At 34.8% G+C, this 17,900-nt stretch overlaps 6 protein-coding genes across 11 annotated transcripts; 4 read left to right on the top strand and 2 right to left on the bottom strand.

Annotated features, from left to right (window-relative positions):
• Positions 1–2,515, top strand: LOC105224627 (NADPH:adrenodoxin oxidoreductase, mitochondrial). The gene is made up of 5 exons (XM_011202773.4): positions 1–337; positions 837–1,209; positions 1,268–1,439; positions 1,507–1,830; positions 1,901–2,515. The coding sequence occupies exons 1-5, from the start codon at positions 108–110 to the stop codon at positions 2,227–2,229; spliced, it is 1,428 nt and encodes a 475-aa protein (XP_011201075.2). The 5' UTR covers positions 1–107; the 3' UTR covers positions 2,230–2,515.
• On the top strand, positions 2,419–3,955 carry LOC105224626 (UPF0605 protein GA14893). The gene is made up of 4 exons (XM_011202772.4): positions 2,419–2,560; positions 2,627–3,041; positions 3,099–3,261; positions 3,634–3,955. The coding sequence occupies exons 1-4, from the start codon at positions 2,520–2,522 to the stop codon at positions 3,939–3,941; spliced, it is 927 nt and encodes a 308-aa protein (XP_011201074.1). The 5' UTR covers positions 2,419–2,519; the 3' UTR covers positions 3,942–3,955.
• A 156-nt stretch (positions 3,956–4,111) lies between these two features.
• LOC105224661 (uncharacterized) lies at positions 4,112–6,055 on the bottom strand. 4 transcript variants are annotated; one of them, XM_029549553.2, is made up of 5 exons: positions 5,888–6,055; positions 5,726–5,824; positions 4,640–4,942; positions 4,406–4,581; positions 4,112–4,250 (listed from the first exon to the last, which is right to left on the bottom strand). In XM_029549553.2, exons 2-5 carry the CDS (start codon positions 5,819–5,821, stop codon positions 4,130–4,132), a joined length of 696 nt encoding a protein of 231 aa, XP_029405413.2. In that variant the 5' UTR covers positions 5,822–5,824; positions 5,888–6,055; the 3' UTR covers positions 4,112–4,129. The 4 variants fall into 4 exon arrangements, with proteins under 4 accessions (XP_029405413.2, XP_029405415.2, XP_029405414.2 ...); XM_029549555.2 differs by having other exon boundaries at positions 5,673–5,824; XM_029549554.2 differs by lacking the exon at positions 5,888–6,055 and having other exon boundaries at positions 5,726–5,848.
• On the top strand, positions 5,394–12,151 carry LOC105224628 (uncharacterized). Of its 3 annotated transcripts, none has more exons than XM_011202776.4 (11): positions 5,394–5,535; positions 7,483–7,639; positions 7,805–8,870; positions 8,935–9,294; positions 9,358–9,568; positions 9,626–9,795; positions 9,869–10,009; positions 10,076–10,243; positions 10,309–10,541; positions 10,602–10,736; positions 10,803–12,151. In XM_011202776.4, the coding sequence occupies exons 3-11, from the start codon at positions 7,824–7,826 to the stop codon at positions 11,110–11,112; spliced, it is 2,775 nt and encodes a 924-aa protein (XP_011201078.2). In that variant the 5' UTR covers positions 5,394–5,535; positions 7,483–7,639; positions 7,805–7,823; the 3' UTR covers positions 11,113–12,151. The 3 variants fall into 3 exon arrangements, with proteins under 3 accessions (XP_011201078.2, XP_011201076.2, XP_029405412.2); XM_029549552.2 differs by having other exon boundaries at positions 5,424–5,535; positions 7,231–7,639; XM_011202774.4 differs by lacking the exon at positions 7,483–7,639 and having other exon boundaries at positions 5,399–5,535.
• Positions 12,152–13,236: 1,085 nt separating this feature from the next.
• Positions 13,237–14,919, bottom strand: LOC105224629 (putative serine/threonine-protein kinase STE20-like). Its single transcript, XM_011202778.4, has 4 exons — positions 14,466–14,919; positions 13,969–14,406; positions 13,654–13,893; positions 13,237–13,590 (listed from the first exon to the last, which is right to left on the bottom strand). The coding sequence occupies exons 1-4, from the start codon at positions 14,779–14,781 to the stop codon at positions 13,517–13,519; spliced, it is 1,068 nt and encodes a 355-aa protein (XP_011201080.1). The 5' UTR covers positions 14,782–14,919; the 3' UTR covers positions 13,237–13,516.
• An 80-nt stretch (positions 14,920–14,999) lies between these two features.
• On the top strand, positions 15,000–17,565 carry LOC105224631 (N6-adenosine-methyltransferase MT-A70-like protein). Its single transcript, XM_011202780.4, has 7 exons — positions 15,000–15,312; positions 15,379–15,687; positions 15,746–15,873; positions 15,938–16,524; positions 16,589–16,812; positions 16,882–17,005; positions 17,072–17,565. Exons 1-7 carry the CDS (start codon positions 15,150–15,152, stop codon positions 17,517–17,519), a joined length of 1,983 nt encoding a protein of 660 aa, XP_011201082.2. The 5' UTR covers positions 15,000–15,149; the 3' UTR covers positions 17,520–17,565.
• Positions 17,566–17,900: the final 335 nt, after the last annotated feature.

Here is a 17,900-nt window from a genome sequence, read left to right on the forward strand (position 1 = left end):
GTTGCTGATAAATGATTCCTAAAGCATTCCATTCATTTGTTTATTAACTTCATTGATAAAAAGTAGCTTCAATTGTAAACTTTCAATTTGTTAAATTCTGTTAAGAAATGTTATTGTCACGTAGCCTGTCGCTATCAGTAATGACAAAGCAATTATATTTTAATACCATCAAGCAAGGACTTAGCACGGGAGTCAGTGGTAGTGGCGCTATAAAACGAATTTGTATAGTCGGCGGCGGACCGGCAGGCTTTTATGCCGCACAATATATATTGAAACATCTTAGTGACTGTGCCGTGGATTTAATTGAAAAATTACCAGTTCCATTCGGCTTGGTTCGGTAAGTGTAACCGATGACGTTAGCTTGGCGGCAAAAACAAATTAATTATTTATGTTAATAAAGAGTTGGTGATTAAAACAACATCTTAAAATCGGGTATTTCATTAAATTTACAATATTTATATTTTAAACAAATTTTTTTGTAAATTGTTTACTTGTTACTCCTTTTCACCTTGTGATCAATAAAATAATAAATTGAGTGCTCAAACACTGTGGAGAAAGTAGCTAGTGTTTGTAGATAAATTTATTTGTACATATACACTTATACCTTGAATAGGGTTGATAAGTAAAACACGAAGTTTTTAAACAGCCAAAAGGAAACGTCGGAAAACCACAATTTTTCAAATATCATTCTAAACTTTTCATCTGTGCTTTTCATTCAAGGAAGCTGATAATTTGCCATACATTTCTTGTTTATTATAAACATTGTTCGCCTAAGAAAAGTATACATTTTTATTCTAAAGCCAATAGGTAAATTCTGTTAAATATGTCACTTACAGTTACGGCGTTGCGCCCGATCATCCTGAGGTGAAAAACGTTATCAATACTTTTAATAAAACAGCAGAGCATAAAGACTTCAATTTTTACGGCAACATAGCATTAGGCAAAGATATAAGCTTAGAAGACTTGCGTAAGCGTTATCATGCCGTTCTACTCACATATGGAGCTGATCAAGATCGGCAGTTGAATATACCTAATGAGGACCGAACGAATGTGCTGTCTGCACGTAAATTTGTGGCGTGGTATAATGGTCTACCCGGCGCACAACATCTGAATCCCGACCTGAGCGGAAATACTGTAGCTATTTTAGGTCAGGGCAACGTAGCGGTGGATGCGGCGCGTATGCTGCTCAGCTCATTGGATGCATTACGGGTTGGTAATAAAGTTAATATCATAATTTATATTATTTTAACGTGTTCAATATGTTTAGAAAACAGATACTACTGAGTATGCGCTGGAAGCGCTTTCCCGAAGTAAAGTACAGCAGGTTTATTTGGTTGGACGACGTGGTCCACTTCAGGCGGCTTTTACCATAAAAGAATTGCGCGAGATGCTGAAACTACCAAATGTTCAAACCTTATGGAGACCTGATGATTTTACAGGCAACTAACTTTAATTTAAATTTTTAAACCATAACGTTTAAATATAAAAACAAATTGTTATTTAAAGATGTACCTGCACAATTAGCCAACCTGCCACGCCCGCGTAAACGTCTCACCGAATTGATGTTGAAAAGCTTGTCAGAACAGGCTGGTAGCAGTAGTGCTAAAAATAAGCGTTTTTTACCAATATTCTTGCGTGCACCAAAAGCAATTGGGGAGAATGAAGTGGAATTAACTGTTACGAAGCTGCAAAATGACATGGCCGTTCCAACTGATCAAACCGAACATCTGCAAACTGATTTGGTGCTGCGTAGCATAGGCTACAAATCTACTTGCGTCGATGGTGGCATATGTTTCGACGAGCGGAGTGGACGTGTGCACAATGAGAATGGTAAATGCGCTTAAAAGCTCTCACGCATATATATGTAATTATTATTTACTGTTATATATTTTTGGTGTAGGACGAGTCTTGCGTGATGCTGTTAGTAAAACAGTAGACCCAGGCATATATGTAGCAGGTTGGTTAGGTACAGGACCCACAGGTGTTATTCTCACCACCATGAATGGAGCATTTACCGTTGCGAAAACAATATGTGATGACATTTTGTCAAACAAGTTGGATACTAGCACGGCCAAAGCGGGCTTGGATACGAAGCAATTACATCGTGTTGTAACATGGAGACATTGGCAACGCATCGATGAAGCTGAAACTCAAGCTGGTAAAGTGTTGGGGAAACCACGCGAGAAGTTTGTGGATGTGGAAGAAATGCTTAAGGTGGCAGGGCTGTAAATTATAGAAATAGCTTAGAATTTAAGTAGAAAGAATAAAAACAATTTATATTTTTCTATTTCACGACATTTATCTATTTATAATTGTTAAAAAAAATGATGAACTTGTTAAAGTCTAAAAATAGTTTTGTAAAAAATTTTATGAAAAAGAGCAAATGTATGAAAAATAGAACGCAAAAATTAGAAGTGTAGAAAATTTGTAAAAAATAGCATAGAAAAATATTCGGCAAAATAAAATTTGCAGTGATTTTGAGAAAAATAATATAAATTTAAATAAATTAAGCAGATATCATGGATTTGGTTATTACCCCAGAACCGCATTACATTCCTGGGTGAGTTATTCTTAACGCTAAGGTCACTTCGGAAGTAACATGATATTTTTTATTAATTACTAACAGCTATACTGGTCATTGTCCACAATTTCGTTTTCGTGCGGGTAAAACATATGGAAAATTAACGCATAAATTACTTATCGATCCCTGTGTCATACATGCACCCGAATTAATTGTGACACCTTCAAATCGTGCACCAATTTCATTGGTCTACCCGACTACACTAGAAACAGAGCTCCTGGATAGACGTGAAAAATATGTGGATCCCGTTTATCGTAATCCTATAATTCCCGGTTATGATGGTTTCGTACCAAATCTGGCATCGAAAGTTGGCAAACGATACATTGCTGCGGCCACAGCTGGTATGGCTGAACATGAACTACTAATGGATCAGTTACGTTGCGAACGCAGAAACTTGATGCATCGAGATCTTTTGGGTAGTGGATTTGGTGTGTTTGAAAATAAAATGAACGAACGCATGGTGAGCGATATGCCAATTGTATTGGAAACAAATTATGTGTGAAATTATATGTTTTAGCTACCTTATACACATTATCGTTCGCCACTGATGCCGGTGAATGCGCGTTCGAAAGCCTTTAAAAAATTGGACTGTAGTTTTATGGAGAAAAAAGAGCCATATTCCAAATCGACTGTACCACACTTCATGGAAAACGATGATGAGGAGAAATATATTGTTAATGGTATTATATTTTTAGCTTTAATACACTAGGTACATATGGTGTACTTTTTTTTAATCCAACCTGCCTTTATTTATAAATTCGGTTGCCATTAACAACGTTCACCAACTGACACACTTCAGAGCAAAAATTTAACTGATATACTACAAATGTTGAATTTCTTTAGATAACTTATTGCAATATTAATTTGGACCATAATCGATCCAACAAATTCACTTACTTAAATTCAAGTTCATAAATTTTTAACGTGTAAAGTTTTAGTTTGTATTAATTAACAGAATACATTGAAATGTCGTATTCCACGCGTAACTGCAACTTACGATTATTTGAATTTTAATCTAAACCTTCACAATATTTTATTTTTATCTTTATTAGGTTACGGTGGTCATATACCAATGGCGTTGACACGTTTTGGCGAAACTAGCAAACAATTGACTAACAGTGCACTATGTGAGTTCACCAATAATTACCATCACAGAAGAAGTGCTGAGTGGTGTCCACAAGAAAATGCCGGTATTGGGAGTTCTTGCCCGAATACTGGTCACTTTGTTATCTATCATCGTACAATTGGAATGGTGCCGAAATATGCAGGTCACGTACCAGGAGAAACTTTCACATTCGGGCGTACGTTTGGTGATGCTACTGTAGATGCAAAGCATTGGCTGGCACTGCATAAGGACTAATCAAATAACTATGATTCGTGCATATGAAAACAAATATACAAATTCGTAATTTCTGTAAATAGTCCATTTTGTAGTTTGTTATAGTATAAATATTATTTTTGTTGAAAATTTAGTACTTAATATACAATGTATGTACATTAAAATAAGAAAAAATTAACAGTTTTAAGTATATATAAAAGTTACGAGTTTTATTCGTAGAGATTGAGCTTTTCTTGTAAGCCAGCAATTTCCCTCAACAACTTATTGTTATCTTGCTGATATTTAAATTGCTTTTCCTTTAATGCGTCAATGAGTCGTTGCTGTGCAGCGCTGTTTAAACATAAATAACATTTAAGTAATGGTGTGCACAAATAAAATTATTTATTTGTTATAATTAAATGAATTAAAACGCGTTAGCTTTACTGCGCTTGAAATCAACATTGGCAGTAATTTAATTTATATAATAAACTATATAAGTTACTTACCTCATTTCTGCTTTTATCGCTTCAAGTTTGTTTACTTCCTCTTGCATTGCTCTAAGTTTGTCTTCTAATACTTTATTTTGGTCCTCTGTTGTTTTCTCAACAACATTTAGTTCATTTTTGACATCTCTAGTAAGTATGCCAAGTGTGTTCATTTTATCCATCAACTGTTGCTGTGGCTAAATATAAGAATACTGTTCAATACCGTTGACTTTATTTAGTTGTACAGTGTATTACCAAAAAAAATAATTCATCTGCTCCAAGCGATTTTTGCATTTGCTGCTCCAGTGTGAACCGCCAATCTTTATAATCTTTATGAAAACGCTCTAACAATTCATTAACTCTTCGTCCACCCAACTGAAATAGACCAAGTTCGCTTTGCATTCGCTTCGATAATTGCTGGGGCAAAATTTCGTCCTCTTTTTTGCCATGTGTAATTGCAAATATGTCTCTTAAATATTTTTCCTTTAAAGCCTGCGAATCTTTTTTTGAGTTTCTCAATTTTTCGCAGGATGCTTCCAACTGTGAGATTTCATCAACCTATAAATATTAACAGTAAAATTTGTAGTCATTAAATTGAATACTATCCCGTTTACCAACTGAGAAATAAAGTTGTGAAGAAAAGTCTCAACCAATGTATTGTCCACTATTTCAACATTATTTTTAATGAGTTCAATGTAAGGAAATCTCGGGAAATCCATTGCAAACTTGAATTCAATAATTTTTATTAAACAATTGTTATTCTAACGGAAGCGGAAACCAAATGAAGTACAGTATATGAAATGTATAGGAATATATATATACATATATGATTCATATATAAAAGTATATAACAACAGTTGTCTAAAGTAGCAAGTGTTGCCATTGCACCAAAAAACTAAAAACACAGAACACTAGTTCGTACTGTACTCACTAAAAATTATCATAGATTCCCCACTAAGAATTCGGTGCATGTAGATATATAAAGGAATAGTTAACGAAGAAAGCAAACGCAAAATTGGAATGTGAGTGGACCAATATAGAAATTTCAACATAGTTTGTGTTGAACAATACGGGAGTGATGCAGTTAGAATAATAATTCAATAGATCTGTGCACATCTTCTCAAAAATAAAGTTTGTTGGGTGATGAAATGGTGAGCGGTTCATGTATTAGTTAAAAGTGGTATTATTTACAATTTGCTAGTGTCCCAGAGGTACAATAAAATGAAAATCTAAATTTCATAAGTACAAAAACGTAGAGAAATTAAGTTAAGTGCGTTTTTATCTGTACCTGCTGCAATTGACCAAAGAAGGTGGAGTGGATGAAAAAAGCGTAATACAAACCAAAGTGAAGGTGCCAGTGTTGCATATATATTCATACAAAGAAAGTGAAGTAGCGACGTAACGGCGGTAAATTATCATTGGTAAACAATGTCGCATTATCTGTATATTAAAACAAAAGATAACCTAGAAAAGTACAGTATTTTGTCGGTAAATAAATTTTACTTATGCTATATCTGCAAGTAAATTGGAAATTAAGGTATAATCGCTTTTAAGAACTTGAATATTCAAATGGGTATGTGTGGGAGTATGTAATTGTGTGTAACAAGCGGTTGCATATATTGTTGTCTCACTTGCACGAGCACTTGTTTACGTTTGCATCGGCATGGATATTGCAAAATGTTGAAATCTCTTTTCACAAATGCATCGTAGAGAGAGAAACGTATAAATAAATATGTTAGTTTAGAAAGAAGATGGCAAAATATTGATGATTGTATTTGTCTGAATTGAAAATCGTTAAAATGTGTGAAACAGAATGCATAGAAAGGTGATAAATAAGTGCTGTATTATTTACAACTGGAATAACAGGTTTGCTATGGAGTCATTGGTAATAGTATGAAATTAGATAATAAAATATGCTCTAAAATTATTCCGAAATAAAGCGAAAATTGTTTTTATGTATTAAATAATTGAAGGTTTTAAGTTTAGCAAACAGTTTTGATAAAACTAGGCTTTGCATTTTTTATTTTTTCAAATAATTGAATTTTTTTTTGTTTAATCCAAATTTGTTTAGCAGGTTAGAGCGGATAAGGCTTTTTTTATAGCATTCCGATAAGAACTTCAGCATTTCGCGGCATTACTTCTAAACTCTCTGTATTGTTAAATTATTTTGGAAATATTATGTCGAACAGAATCATTTTCTAGGTTTTTTCTTCTATTCTAATCTGATTATTGGAATCGAATATTAAGTATGCAAAATGACATTAGAAACATGTTATAAAAGTAATGTGTGCTGGAAATTGTTTTCGGAAAAATTTTTATTAAAAACCTTGTAATATAATGACTTTAACAACACTATGAATTCATTACAATGAGCATATTCGGGAAAACAAATAGTGTCTAGTTAAATCCAAATTTATTCTTTAATAAAATTTTTGTTTCCGGCTGTTTAGTGTATGAAAAAAATAAATTTCGACCAGTACTAGCAAATGCAACCCTATGTACAAGGAAAGAGAAAACAAAGCACGTAAACTTCATTGTATGTCGTACTTCGTCCACTACACTACAATTTTACGTCGTTGCAGCGAAAAATTTTTGTTGCGCTGATATTCTTAAAAAAGTGTAAAATTATATTGTGATAGCAACTATAACTCTTTGCTAAAGTTGTTTTTGAAATAAAATTTAGTGCGAATAGCTAAAATGTGAAATTTATATAGTGAAAAATTTGTGATCCCAAAAAAAAAAACAATAGAAAAATTTTCCAATCTGCGAGAACCGCATACGCGGTAAATTATATATTTCCATCTCTTTTGTGCAAATGTTATCTCTCCCATCCGAATCTCACGTAGAATGGAATCTAGTAAACGACTATAAGTGGGACTAAGAAAGGCTTATATGCAAATAGGAATAAATAAATCATTGAAAAGAGATAAACATTCCAGCTAGTCGAAGGCGCGAAAAACTCGAAACTAAAAGAACAGAAAAAATAAACCAAAATTGCAAAGTTTTATATTATAAAAATATATAATAATTAATATACTTGGTAGTACAGTAAACGTTGAGATTACAGTTAAAAAATTGTGTTTTGTGTTTATCTACAGTTGGTCGGACTAAAAGGCCAATGAAATGCATTTTTTCGCCTGCTGTGAAAGAGTTGAAAATATGTAATTGTTACGAATGAGATGATGTAAACAATGAATAAATAAGAAATAATACGACAGCGAAATAAAGTGGCACCGAAAAACAAAACATAAGCAGGTGAGAACCGACAAGTCCGCACACACTTGAATGTAAACAATGGAGGAGATATGCACAATCTTCTAATTGCACAATTTATTAAAGTGGATACAAATTATATCTGATGATTAACTAACTTTTAATTAAATACAATTACTCGAAATTTATATTTTTATGGGTTTTTAGCACCAAAAATAATTTAAAAATGGAAGTAGAAAAAAGGCAGCTTGAACCGAGCAATTGTAGTGGAGATGCAGGAATAACGAATGTTTCTCTAATGGCAACAAACTCCGTAGATAAATCAAATATTGAAGTTGCGGAAGATATGAACAAAACACAAAATCATAAAAGCCAAACTAATAAAGATGAAACAAGTGACGAAACAGCGAAGAAGCCTACACATAATTCAGCTATCAAAACCAATGAAGAAGATTCAAATAAGAATGAGAATATATCGGATGTATCGGTAAAACAACAAGAAGTCTTATTAATAAAAGTCACTGAAAACAATGAGGGCTCCAAAACTCCAAAGTTGGAAGAAAGTGCGAACAAAAATAGTCTTGATTTTAAAGAGACCAAAAGTGGAGAAAATTTAAATGATCTAAATGAATTTGAAGATTCGCAAGATGCTGTCGAGGATGACGAAAGTCAGAAGGAAGAAGCATCAACAGCTGACGATGACAACAGTCTTTCGCCTTCAACACAATCGCAATCACCACCACTTAGAGACACAACAATTGCGACATCAAGTGCATCCATTGCTTCAGCAATTGGGGTAGCGGCTTCCGTAGTTGTGGCAGCTGCCGGTATAAGAGCTTCTATTCCAGACACAATTTTATCGCCACCCAAGTCAGAAACACTAACCGATGATGCAAACACTGCTACATCATCCTCATCACCAGCATCGGATTCTCAGCTCTCGCCGATGATTACCGAAACCTCAATTGCGAGCAGTGCAGCACTTACCCCAACTACACCACCAGAAGCACCAGAAATGTCTGTCTCCAATAATAGTGGAGAGTCAACACCCTCTAAGACAGCTACCAAGAGGGGTGCCACCGATATTGACTCAGTTGCAGAAGGTGGTGGCAAACGCGTTATACAACCGATTAATCTTGTTGCAAACGGCACCATACCCAAATCTAGTGGGAAACCGCTAATGTCGGCCATGAATAAAAAATTGAAAGAAAAAACGACACGTGCACCAAGACAAAGGAAACAAAAATCTACGTTGCCTATGTACGAAAGCGAGGTAATCAAGTAAATTTATTATTTGTAAATAGTACTTAATTCCCGTCTATTTTATTTTATCACAGATAAGCGACAATAAAACGGGAATCAAATTATGTATAAAGAAATCAGATTCTACGGGCAATTTGGCTGCTTCAACGGGAATTTTAGTACCAACCGTTACGGCGAAATCGGTAGAGACTACAACTACTGCTCCTAAGCAGACGCGCAAACGTTCCCGCAAAACGAAATCAAAGGCACGCGTCGATGACGACGAAAGTGAGCCTGAGGTAACGACGGTAAAGCGTGGGAAGAACAAGGCCAGCAATGCAGAACGTCAGAAGAAAGTCTCTTTTAGTGGCATCGAAGAACAAGGCGAGAAACATCGCGCCACAATTGAGCAAGGCGATTGGGGTGCACGGATCCCACAGGAAATACTCTTTAAGGTGTGCATGAAATTGAAAAACGTTTAAATGGAAAAGACAATCTCATATAAAATTATTTTCTAGATTTTTGAAATTCTAGTTGATCGTGAAGGTTGTTTGCCAACACTTTGTCGACTTGGTCGTGTTTGTACACTGTGGCGAAATGTTGCGCTAACGCCATCATTGTGGAAAACTATGGATCTATCTACGTGGATAAAGGACAAATATCGCACCGAACTCAAACTAAAATGGTTTGTAGACAATCGATGCAGCGAGTGTACAGAATTGAATGTTGGTAAGTACTCCACATGATGTCGGAAAAATTTATCGTTAATCACTATAATCATTTAAGCCAACTGGAAAATGTCGGATATAAACTGCTTTCTAAATAAATTGGCGGTCGGTTGTCCAAATTTAACGAGCATTACTCTATCAGGTTGGAAAGGTTTCACTTCAGATCATTTGGCTTATTTAGCAGAAAATATGCAAAAACTGGAACGCCTCGATTTGAGTTCTGTTAATGTAAGTTTCAGCGTTTGTAAATCTTTCATTTCGGGTCCAAATTTGTAAAGATGCCTTTATTGTTACAACACAGGTGGAAATGAATGCGAGCAAGAGTGCAGTGGGCCCACAATCGCTCTGCAATGCATTACAAATAATGAATAAACGTTTAACGCATCTCTATTTGGCACATAATCGGCTGGCCGGGATCCCACAAATAGTCGCTACTTTGGCTGTAAGCATTTAACGTTTAAACTCTTCTAATTTTGGTAATTAACAATATTTTGTATACCTTCCGTAGACACATTGCCCCAATTTGGTGAACTTAGATCTCTCAAATGTTACAACACAAGCGACTTCACACGGCATCTTTCACATTGAAAAGCTTCAGCATGGCTGCCCCAAATTAAAAGTACTACGAGTCACGAATTCACACATAACATGGGGGAATGCAACACTGCAAGAAGCGGTATGATTATTATTAATAATAGTCAAACTGGTTTCGTTTTATTGACAGTGACCATATATTTATAGATGGATTCGCCAGGTTTCCCAGAGCTCGAGGAACTCTCGGTGGCAGCTTTAACAGATGAATGCCGCGTTATCGGTGATGACCATTTGCAGCGCATATTGAAAACCAGTTCGAAACTAAAGCTCTTGGATGTGCGCGGTTGCGCACGACTCACGCACGAAAGTCTTATACGCCTACCTGCATGGGACATCAAGCATTTATTTTTGTCATTTTGCTCAGTGACACGTGATGTTGGGTAATTGTTTAACAACTACTTTTGTTTGGTTTTAAATTCACATTTGTATTCTATATGTAGCTCCGGCCTCGAGTTGATCGCCTCAAAATGGGCTCATAGTCTTATAGAATTGGACTTAGCTTGGGCGAATGTGCAGCAACCGCTTGACAATGCATTACGTGCATTGGCCGAAAAGGGCAGCGAATCGCCATTAGCGTAAGTACAATTCAATCTTATTAAAGCTACATGAAGTTCAAAAAATATATTTCTTCTAATTTGCAGGCATTTGAATCTCTGTGGTTCGTCGGTTTCAGATGAAGCAGTCAAGGAAATACTTGCAAACTGTGCGCACATGAGTTCAATAAATCTCTCATCGTGTCGTGGTTTACCGCGTGGTGTCAAACGTCTAATGCAAGGTCAGCAAGAGTTACAAGAACTGCGTGAAGTGCTTAAGGTGCAGATGAAAGTGAAATTGCCCGCTCAAATAAAGCAAGAGCAAGAGGAGGAGGAGCGACGGAAGCGCTTCGAACAATGCGGCGCAACTACTGACGCTGATAGCGGCGGTGGTGGCAGTAATGTTCAATCTAATTGAAATAAAGACGTTACATCACACAAAATTAAAAAGCAAAAACTGTACGTTAATATGAAAAAATAATGAGTAACAAACAAAAATTATTTTTAACACAAGGAGTATAAATTTGTAGCTTAAACTAAAACTATGAACGCGAAGAAAAACTTCAATTAATATTAGATTTCGTTATGAAGTATGACCTTTTTCAGTTTTACTATTATTAGCACATTCAAAAGAAGCGCTAATTGGCGAGTAAGCATTAAATGGATTTAGATGTTTTGTAGAAACGACACAGTGTGCAAATCTTCTGCTGCTGGTGGCAGAAAGACATTCAATTTACGTATTTTAGCATTAATGCGTGCAAATTTTTATATTATGTAATTTTTTGTGCATCACACAGGTAGCTTCCAAATTAAACACGGAATTGTGTTACTATTATGTTATTTGGCACTACTTTATAACTTAACTTTTATATATTCCTACATTTAAGTAAGGCTTTAAGTCACCGCTTAATAATTGATTTCCATTTTTATTTGGTCACATTTATACAATTATATATACATTTGCAATATACATTTACACCTATAGTCGTTGGAATCCCCGCTAGTGTTAATTTTTTAGTTATACAATTTGGAAATGTTTAAGAAAAGAACGTATTAAGTTTTGTTTACAGTTATAGTTGCTACGAATTTTCAGTGAAATTAAACATTTTTGGTTACTTTAAAAAATATATGTAAAAACATAAACATTGCAAACAAAATTATGTTATTACATGTAAAATATTAAGAGTAAATTAAGCGAAAATATCGATTTATTCGATAAAAATTATCGAACGTTATGAAATCAGTCAGTTATTTACATATATTCTATGATTAAATTGTACTCTATACACACATATAATTTTAATTATATTATATTTTCTATATACATATGAGAATCCTTTGCAATTTATAAAGAGAAGCATATACAAAAACTCACCTCAAAAGAAATAAATAAACGGAATGTTTAACAAAAGCTAATTGGTATGATTTTCTCAAATAATATTTAGTAAGCATTAAAAGCCGATTATGAGTAACGAGTTTTTTATTTAAATTGAAAAATAACAATATTCTCAAGTTGTATTTGAATTAAAAGTTGTATAACTATCTAACTTGCTGAGCGTGTGAGCACAATATAATAAAGCTTGTTTATAAATTGAATTGTGGTTAGGTCAATAGGCATAAACTCATTTCAAGTTTTAATTTATAAAATGACGCCGGCCTGTAGTACCACTCTTTCTCTAAATCGCCGGGCTTATGTAATATTTGCTTTAATTGTTGTAATTTAAAAATTGAAGTCTTGTCTATGGACACAACGGCGAAAAAAATGTATTATCGTTCATGAAAACATTTAACTCATCGCATGAGTAGTTTAAATTAAATTAGCCATTTTGAAAAATTTCACGAAAATGCCCATTACGAGCATAATAGTATATCTTTTTTAATAAACATATGTAATTACTTCTCTTTTATAACCTTTAGTATACATCAACCAAATGAAATGTTGTTTGAGATTTTTTTTTTCATAAAATGAAATGCATTAATTTACATTTTATTAAATATAAGTATATTTGAGCTGAAGACATGTCTTAAGCCGAAAGATAAAATGTAATATTCCACAAGTGCTTGGAATTTGTAAATAAAACAAAAGCAAGTGATGCAAATAGTGCAATTTTCAAAATTAAAGCCACAATCTGCTTCTCTAGTTTTATGATTTTGTTTTACACAATCAACAATTGTATTAATAATAAAAAATTGTTAAACCTTAATATTAATATTGAATAAGCAATTAAGAATTAAAAGTGCATAATATTTAATTTAAATAAAAGAAACATTTTAAATACAATTTTCCATGTTTTATTTTATGGTAATTGTCTGTGTGAACCATTACACTTCCAACGATCTAATTTCGCTTGTTCCGATGTTGTTGTAAAGGCAGAAAATATTCCAAATGATTTTTAAGAAGGCAGTCGAGTTTAAAGTACATGGCTGCATAAATATCCGGTACCGTTCCGATTGCGTAAACCCGTACTAAATCCACCTTTTTTGGACAATTAAGTAGAACAAAGTAAAACTGATTTTTAAAATGAAAATTCTTTTGCATAAATCCCTTGTGATGAATTTGCAAACTGCTTTATTTGATAGTCTTTAAAATTCTCTATTGGAGGCATTGCGTAAGTACAAACACTTGAATTCTAAATTTAACATGGAATTAAAAAATACAGACTAAAATTATAACTATATAATTGTACGTATAAAATCGTATGTATATATATATTTATTTTATAAATATTTATTTATAAATATATATATATGTTTGTACATGTATAAACGTGTATGTTGGTATGGTTTGACTATAATAATTCCAGTAATCCATTTATGGTAGATTAAAAATCCCAGCTCCAATCATTGCTGTGTACATTCATCTCACTCAAGTCGGAGCAAAGTACCAAGCTTTCGTCTATAGTGATAAATAAGATTATTCTAGTTTTCTACTTAAGTGTATTTCGTAAACTTTTCATACCTCTTATCTGTGAATAGTCCTTCGTCTCTAGACCGAAGCGTTGCAATTGATCTAGAATGCTTGTGTGCCGACATTGTTTGAAAAAGGAATGACTGAGGAGCTGTAATGCCGACCAACGACTGGACGGTTTTTTCTCCATACAAATTTCTGTAAATTGATGGAACTCATCAGAGAATACACGTTGACAGTATATTTGCTGTGCCTGCCTAATAGAGTCTGAATCAGTACTTGCTACGATTTCTAAAAATTGATATAAGCAGAAAAAAATAGTGAAAACAGAATGCAAATATCTCTTATAATTTAATGATTGTTTACCTATCATTTCTTCGCTGGCAGGACATGTAGAACGATCTAATAAAGTCGGCACATTGCCGCGTACTTTCTCAGTAAACATAAAGGTTGGTTGTGCATCAGCAAAGGGTTCTACGCCATTCGCTAGTTCACAGCACGTTATACCAATTGAGTAAATATCCGATTTTTCTGTGTAACCAATTATGTTTTGTTCTAGCACTTCTGGTGCTAGCCAATTTAAACTACGTGCACTGCAAGGGGCTAAGTGATGTAAAGATGCAATGCGTTCACCATGCCCTACAATGCTGGTACATTCACGGAAACCAGCTAAGACCGCTTTTGTTTGATTGAGTAATATATGACTGGCACGAATGGAGCGATGTACATAACCACGGCGATGTAAGTACTCGAGCCCGGAGAGTACATCACGCATTATTAAAGCAACGAAAATTTCGGGAAAACCTAATTCATAACACAATTGAAGAATTTTGTTTATATGGTATGTTTTGGTAGCCACTTACCCGCCCGAAAACAATTAGCAATGGTGTCCTTGCAGCTGCCAAAGCACATCAAGGGTGCTATCTGAAAGAGCTCATTTCCATATACAAACGATGTATGGAATGTATGTATGTTAGGATGACTGAACTGACGCATGATAAGCAGTTCATCACGCGCTAAGATGCTCTCTTCTTTACTGGCTTTATCCATTCGATATTTTTTTACTGCGATATGCTGTCCATTGGGTAAATATTGTGCTAAGTAAACAGTCCCAATACCATTAAAGCAGCGTGATAATTCCACTTTCAAATCGTAATCCAAAGGATTGCACCCAAACATTCTGTATGAAATTTTCAAGATCTTTTACTAGCAATATATTGAACAATTAAGTAATTTCTTAGCCCTTAAGGTTGTTGTTGTTCTCTTTTGCACTTGATATTGGGTTTGATGTTTTCATTGAGCAAAGGCAATAACAAAAACATATTGTTGTTATTATTATGCTTCTTCATATCTGTCTATGCGTCCGGCTCATTTCTTAACTATTGTGAATGGTGAATATCACAGAGGAAGCATACAAGTAGCATCAAATGTTTTCTTTTTTCATCTTCTGCAATTTATGTTTTGTTAATTGGTAAAATCGTCACCGTACGTGAAAATAAATATTTATTTTTAAGAAACACTAGGAAGCGTTTTGATTGCGTTGTATAATGCCAGATGCTTGGGATGAAATAAAAGCCGTGAAAAGTAAGCGTCATACACTGCGAGAAAAGTTGGAGAAACGAAAGAAAGAACGTGCCGGTTTACTATCTTCGTCACCAAATAGTGTTGTTGACACAGTTAAGGACTCGCCTAATCCAACAGGGGAATTGGGTTTGTTTGCAATTACAATAGCAATTGAACAAACCATTTTATTTTGGTAAATATTTATTACCACAGAAAACAATGCTGAAGCAGAGAAGGCGGTATTGCAGGCGCTCTCCTCCAACACACTTGTGCTTCCCATCATTTCAACACAACTATTGGAAAAAGTCGCTACATTTTTGGATAAAGCACCTGCACAGCATGTAATCAATTACACGCTCAACAAATTGGCTGAGCAAGGTGCAGTTAATATTAAGAGTGTTACAATCGGAAAGGATGTGGGCTGCGAAGTTATTTCGGTTGAAACAAACCTAATTTTAGATTTGTATAAGGAAGTGGTGAATGATGGATACATTGGTATAAAAGAAGAACTGAAGCGAAAATGTAAGTGTCTTCAATAATTACAATAAATGCTTCTTACCCCTTAAACCGTATAATTTAGTCGATGCAAATGATGCGGAGAACAAGGATTGTAACCTTAATAAATCGACAAAAATTGATGCGAATACGGGACCACATACGCGTAAAGGAGCGGACGGCAGCAGTGCGGATGCTTCGGATGATATAATGGTTCGTATCTGCACGTAATATTTGTTTTGTATTTACATATGTCATTTGTAAATCTTTGCACTAGTCTCTGCTCTCCATGCCTTCTACACGCGAGAAGCAAAGTAAACAAGTAGGCGAAGAAATACTCGAATTGCTAACAAAACCAACTGCCAAAGAAAGGTCCGTTGCTGAAAAGTTTAAATCACATGGCGGTGCACAGGTAATGGAATTTTGCCCACATGGCACCAAGGTAGAGTGCCTCAAAGCGCAGCAAGCCACTGCGGAAATGGCCTCGAAAAAGAAACGAGATCGCAAACTCGAAAATGACTCTCCTAGCAAGCTCAGCTCAGAGGCCGATGAATCAAATCCACAAAGCAATGTCGAAGAGACAAATATAGCTGATGCAAATTCAACATCAGATAGTAACGGTAACAGTGCAAAAGAAACGGAAAGCGATAATAAGGCTAGCGACTCCGGCGCAGAGGATGGTGAGATCGTTTCTGAAAATTTGAAAGATGTCGAAGCTGATTCACAACAATCAACAGACGAATCAATAGAAACATTGGATACTTGTACGAAATTGCATTTTAAGAAAATCATACAATCACATACTGATGAATCACTTGGTGATTGCAGTTTCCTAAACACATGCTTCCACATGGCTACATGCAAGTGAGTAATACTTGAACGAAATTAAATGAAAAAAATATATATAACTATCTTTATTTGTTTATAGATATGTACATTATGAGGTTGACACTTTACCCAATATCAACACTAATAAGCCAGTTGATGTTAAAACCAAACTTTGCATTAAGCGTAGCATCGACCCTAGCGTCACATTATATCCGCCACAGTGGATACAATGTGATTTGCGTTATCTCGACATGACGGTACTGGGTAAATTTGCTGTTGTAATGGCGGATCCACCTTGGGATATACACATGGAATTGCCGTATGGTCAGTATTTTCATATAAAAAATTCCTGAATTTATAATTTTAATACACATTGAATGAATAATGAAATAGGCACAATGTCGGACGATGAGATGCGTCAGTTGGGCGTGCCAGCACTGCAGGACGATGGACTTATCTTTTTATGGGTAACAGGGCGTGCGATGGAATTAGGAAGGGAATGCTTAAAGCTCTGGGGGTATGTTTCGAAATGTTGCACTTAATAGCGTTTATAATAAAAATTGTTGTTTTGTATTTTTTAAAGCTACGAACGTGTGGACGAACTCATTTGGGTGAAAACGAACCAATTGCAGCGCATCATACGCACCGGCCGTACTGGTCATTGGTTAAATCACGGAAAAGAACATTGTCTGGTGGGCATGAAGGGTAATCCGAAGAATCTTAATCGTGGCCTGGATTGTGATGTCATTGTAGCGGAAGTACGCGCCACTTCACATAAACCCGATGAAATCTACGGCATAATTGAACGTCTTAGTCCGGGCACACGCAAAATTGAGCTTTTCGGTCGCCCACATAACGTGCAACCAAATTGGATTACATTGGGCAATCAATTGGATGGCATACGCTTAGTGGATCCCGAGTTAATAACACAATTCCAGAAGAGATATCCCGACGGAAATTGTATGTCACCACAAGCAGCCGCCGTTACAACTGGTCCAACAGCAAATTCGACAAGTGCTGTGAAAAAGTGAAATGCTTGCAAATTATCGACTTAGCGTTAAACATACATACATACATGCATATGGTAATCCAATATAAGTAAAAAAAATTAATAAATACGTACGTAGTAATAACAGAACAACATCAAACTACAATGGTCAATTGAAATACTTCATTTAAGTTAACATACCTCATTCGTATTAAATTACTTTTTTTGTATGCGCTTTTATGAGAATAACTTGTATTAATTTCCGAATATACACTTGTATTACTAAGTTGGTAATGTTTTTATTTATTTTAACTACAAAATAATAATGAATAAAATACTAAAAGTAAATGAACGAAAATTTGCATAAAATGTTTTCGGTAGTACTATTGTTGTAAAGTAAAGAAATGGTTTATTTGAATACGTG

The sequence above is a fragment of the Bactrocera dorsalis genome, chromosome 3, assembly GCF_023373825.1.
Source record: "Bactrocera dorsalis isolate Fly_Bdor chromosome 3, ASM2337382v1, whole genome shotgun sequence".
NCBI lineage: Eukaryota > Metazoa > Arthropoda > Insecta > Diptera > Tephritidae > Bactrocera > Bactrocera dorsalis.

Coding starts and splice junctions, on each gene's coding strand:
- LOC105224629 (XM_011202778.4), bottom strand. CDS start 14,781: ATGTTTGGGTGCAATCCTTTGGATTACGATTTGAAAGTGGAATTATCA. Junction 13,894..13,968: donor TGCCAGCGAAGAAATGATAG/GTAAACAATCAT, acceptor ATCAATTTTTAG/AAATCGTAGCAAGTACTGAT. Junction 13,591..13,653: donor GGACTATTCACAGATAAGAG/GTATGAAAAGTT, acceptor TTATCACTATAG/ACGAAAGCTTGGTACTTTGC.
- LOC105224626 (XM_011202772.4), top strand. CDS start 2,520: ATGGATTTGGTTATTACCCCAGAACCGCATTACATTCCTGG. Junction 3,042..3,098: donor ATAAAATGAACGAACGCATG/GTGAGCGATATG, acceptor TATATGTTTTAG/CTACCTTATACACATTATCG. Junction 3,262..3,633: donor GGAGAAATATATTGTTAATG/GTATTATATTTT, acceptor TATCTTTATTAG/GTTACGGTGGTCATATACCA.
- LOC105224661 (XM_011202814.4), bottom strand. CDS start 5,103: ATGGATTTCCCGAGATTTCCTTACATTGAACTCATTAAAAATAATGTT. Junction 4,582..4,639: donor CAGATGAATTATTTTTTTTG/GTAATACACTGT, acceptor TCTTATATTTAG/CCACAGCAACAGTTGATGGA. Junction 4,251..4,405: donor GCGATAAAAGCAGAAATGAG/GTAAGTAACTTA, acceptor ATGTTTAAACAG/CGCTGCACAGCAACGACTCA.
- LOC105224627 (XM_011202773.4), top strand. CDS start 108: ATGTTATTGTCACGTAGCCTGTCGCTATCAGTAATGACAAAGCAATTA. Junction 1,210..1,267: donor GCTCATTGGATGCATTACGG/GTTGGTAATAAA, acceptor CAATATGTTTAG/AAAACAGATACTACTGAGTA. Junction 1,440..1,506: donor GAGACCTGATGATTTTACAG/GCAACTAACTTT, acceptor TGTTATTTAAAG/ATGTACCTGCACAATTAGCC.
- LOC105224628 (XM_011202774.4), top strand. Junction 9,569..9,625: donor GTGTACAGAATTGAATGTTG/GTAAGTACTCCA, acceptor TAATCATTTAAG/CCAACTGGAAAATGTCGGAT. Junction 10,244..10,308: donor ATGCAACACTGCAAGAAGCG/GTATGATTATTA, acceptor ATATATTTATAG/ATGGATTCGCCAGGTTTCCC.
- LOC105224631 (XM_011202780.4), top strand. CDS start 15,150: ATGCCAGATGCTTGGGATGAAATAAAAGCCGTGAAAAGTAAGCGTCAT. Junction 15,874..15,937: donor ATGCTTCGGATGATATAATG/GTTCGTATCTGC, acceptor TCTTTGCACTAG/TCTCTGCTCTCCATGCCTTC. Junction 16,525..16,588: donor TTCCACATGGCTACATGCAA/GTGAGTAATACT, acceptor ATTTGTTTATAG/ATATGTACATTATGAGGTTG.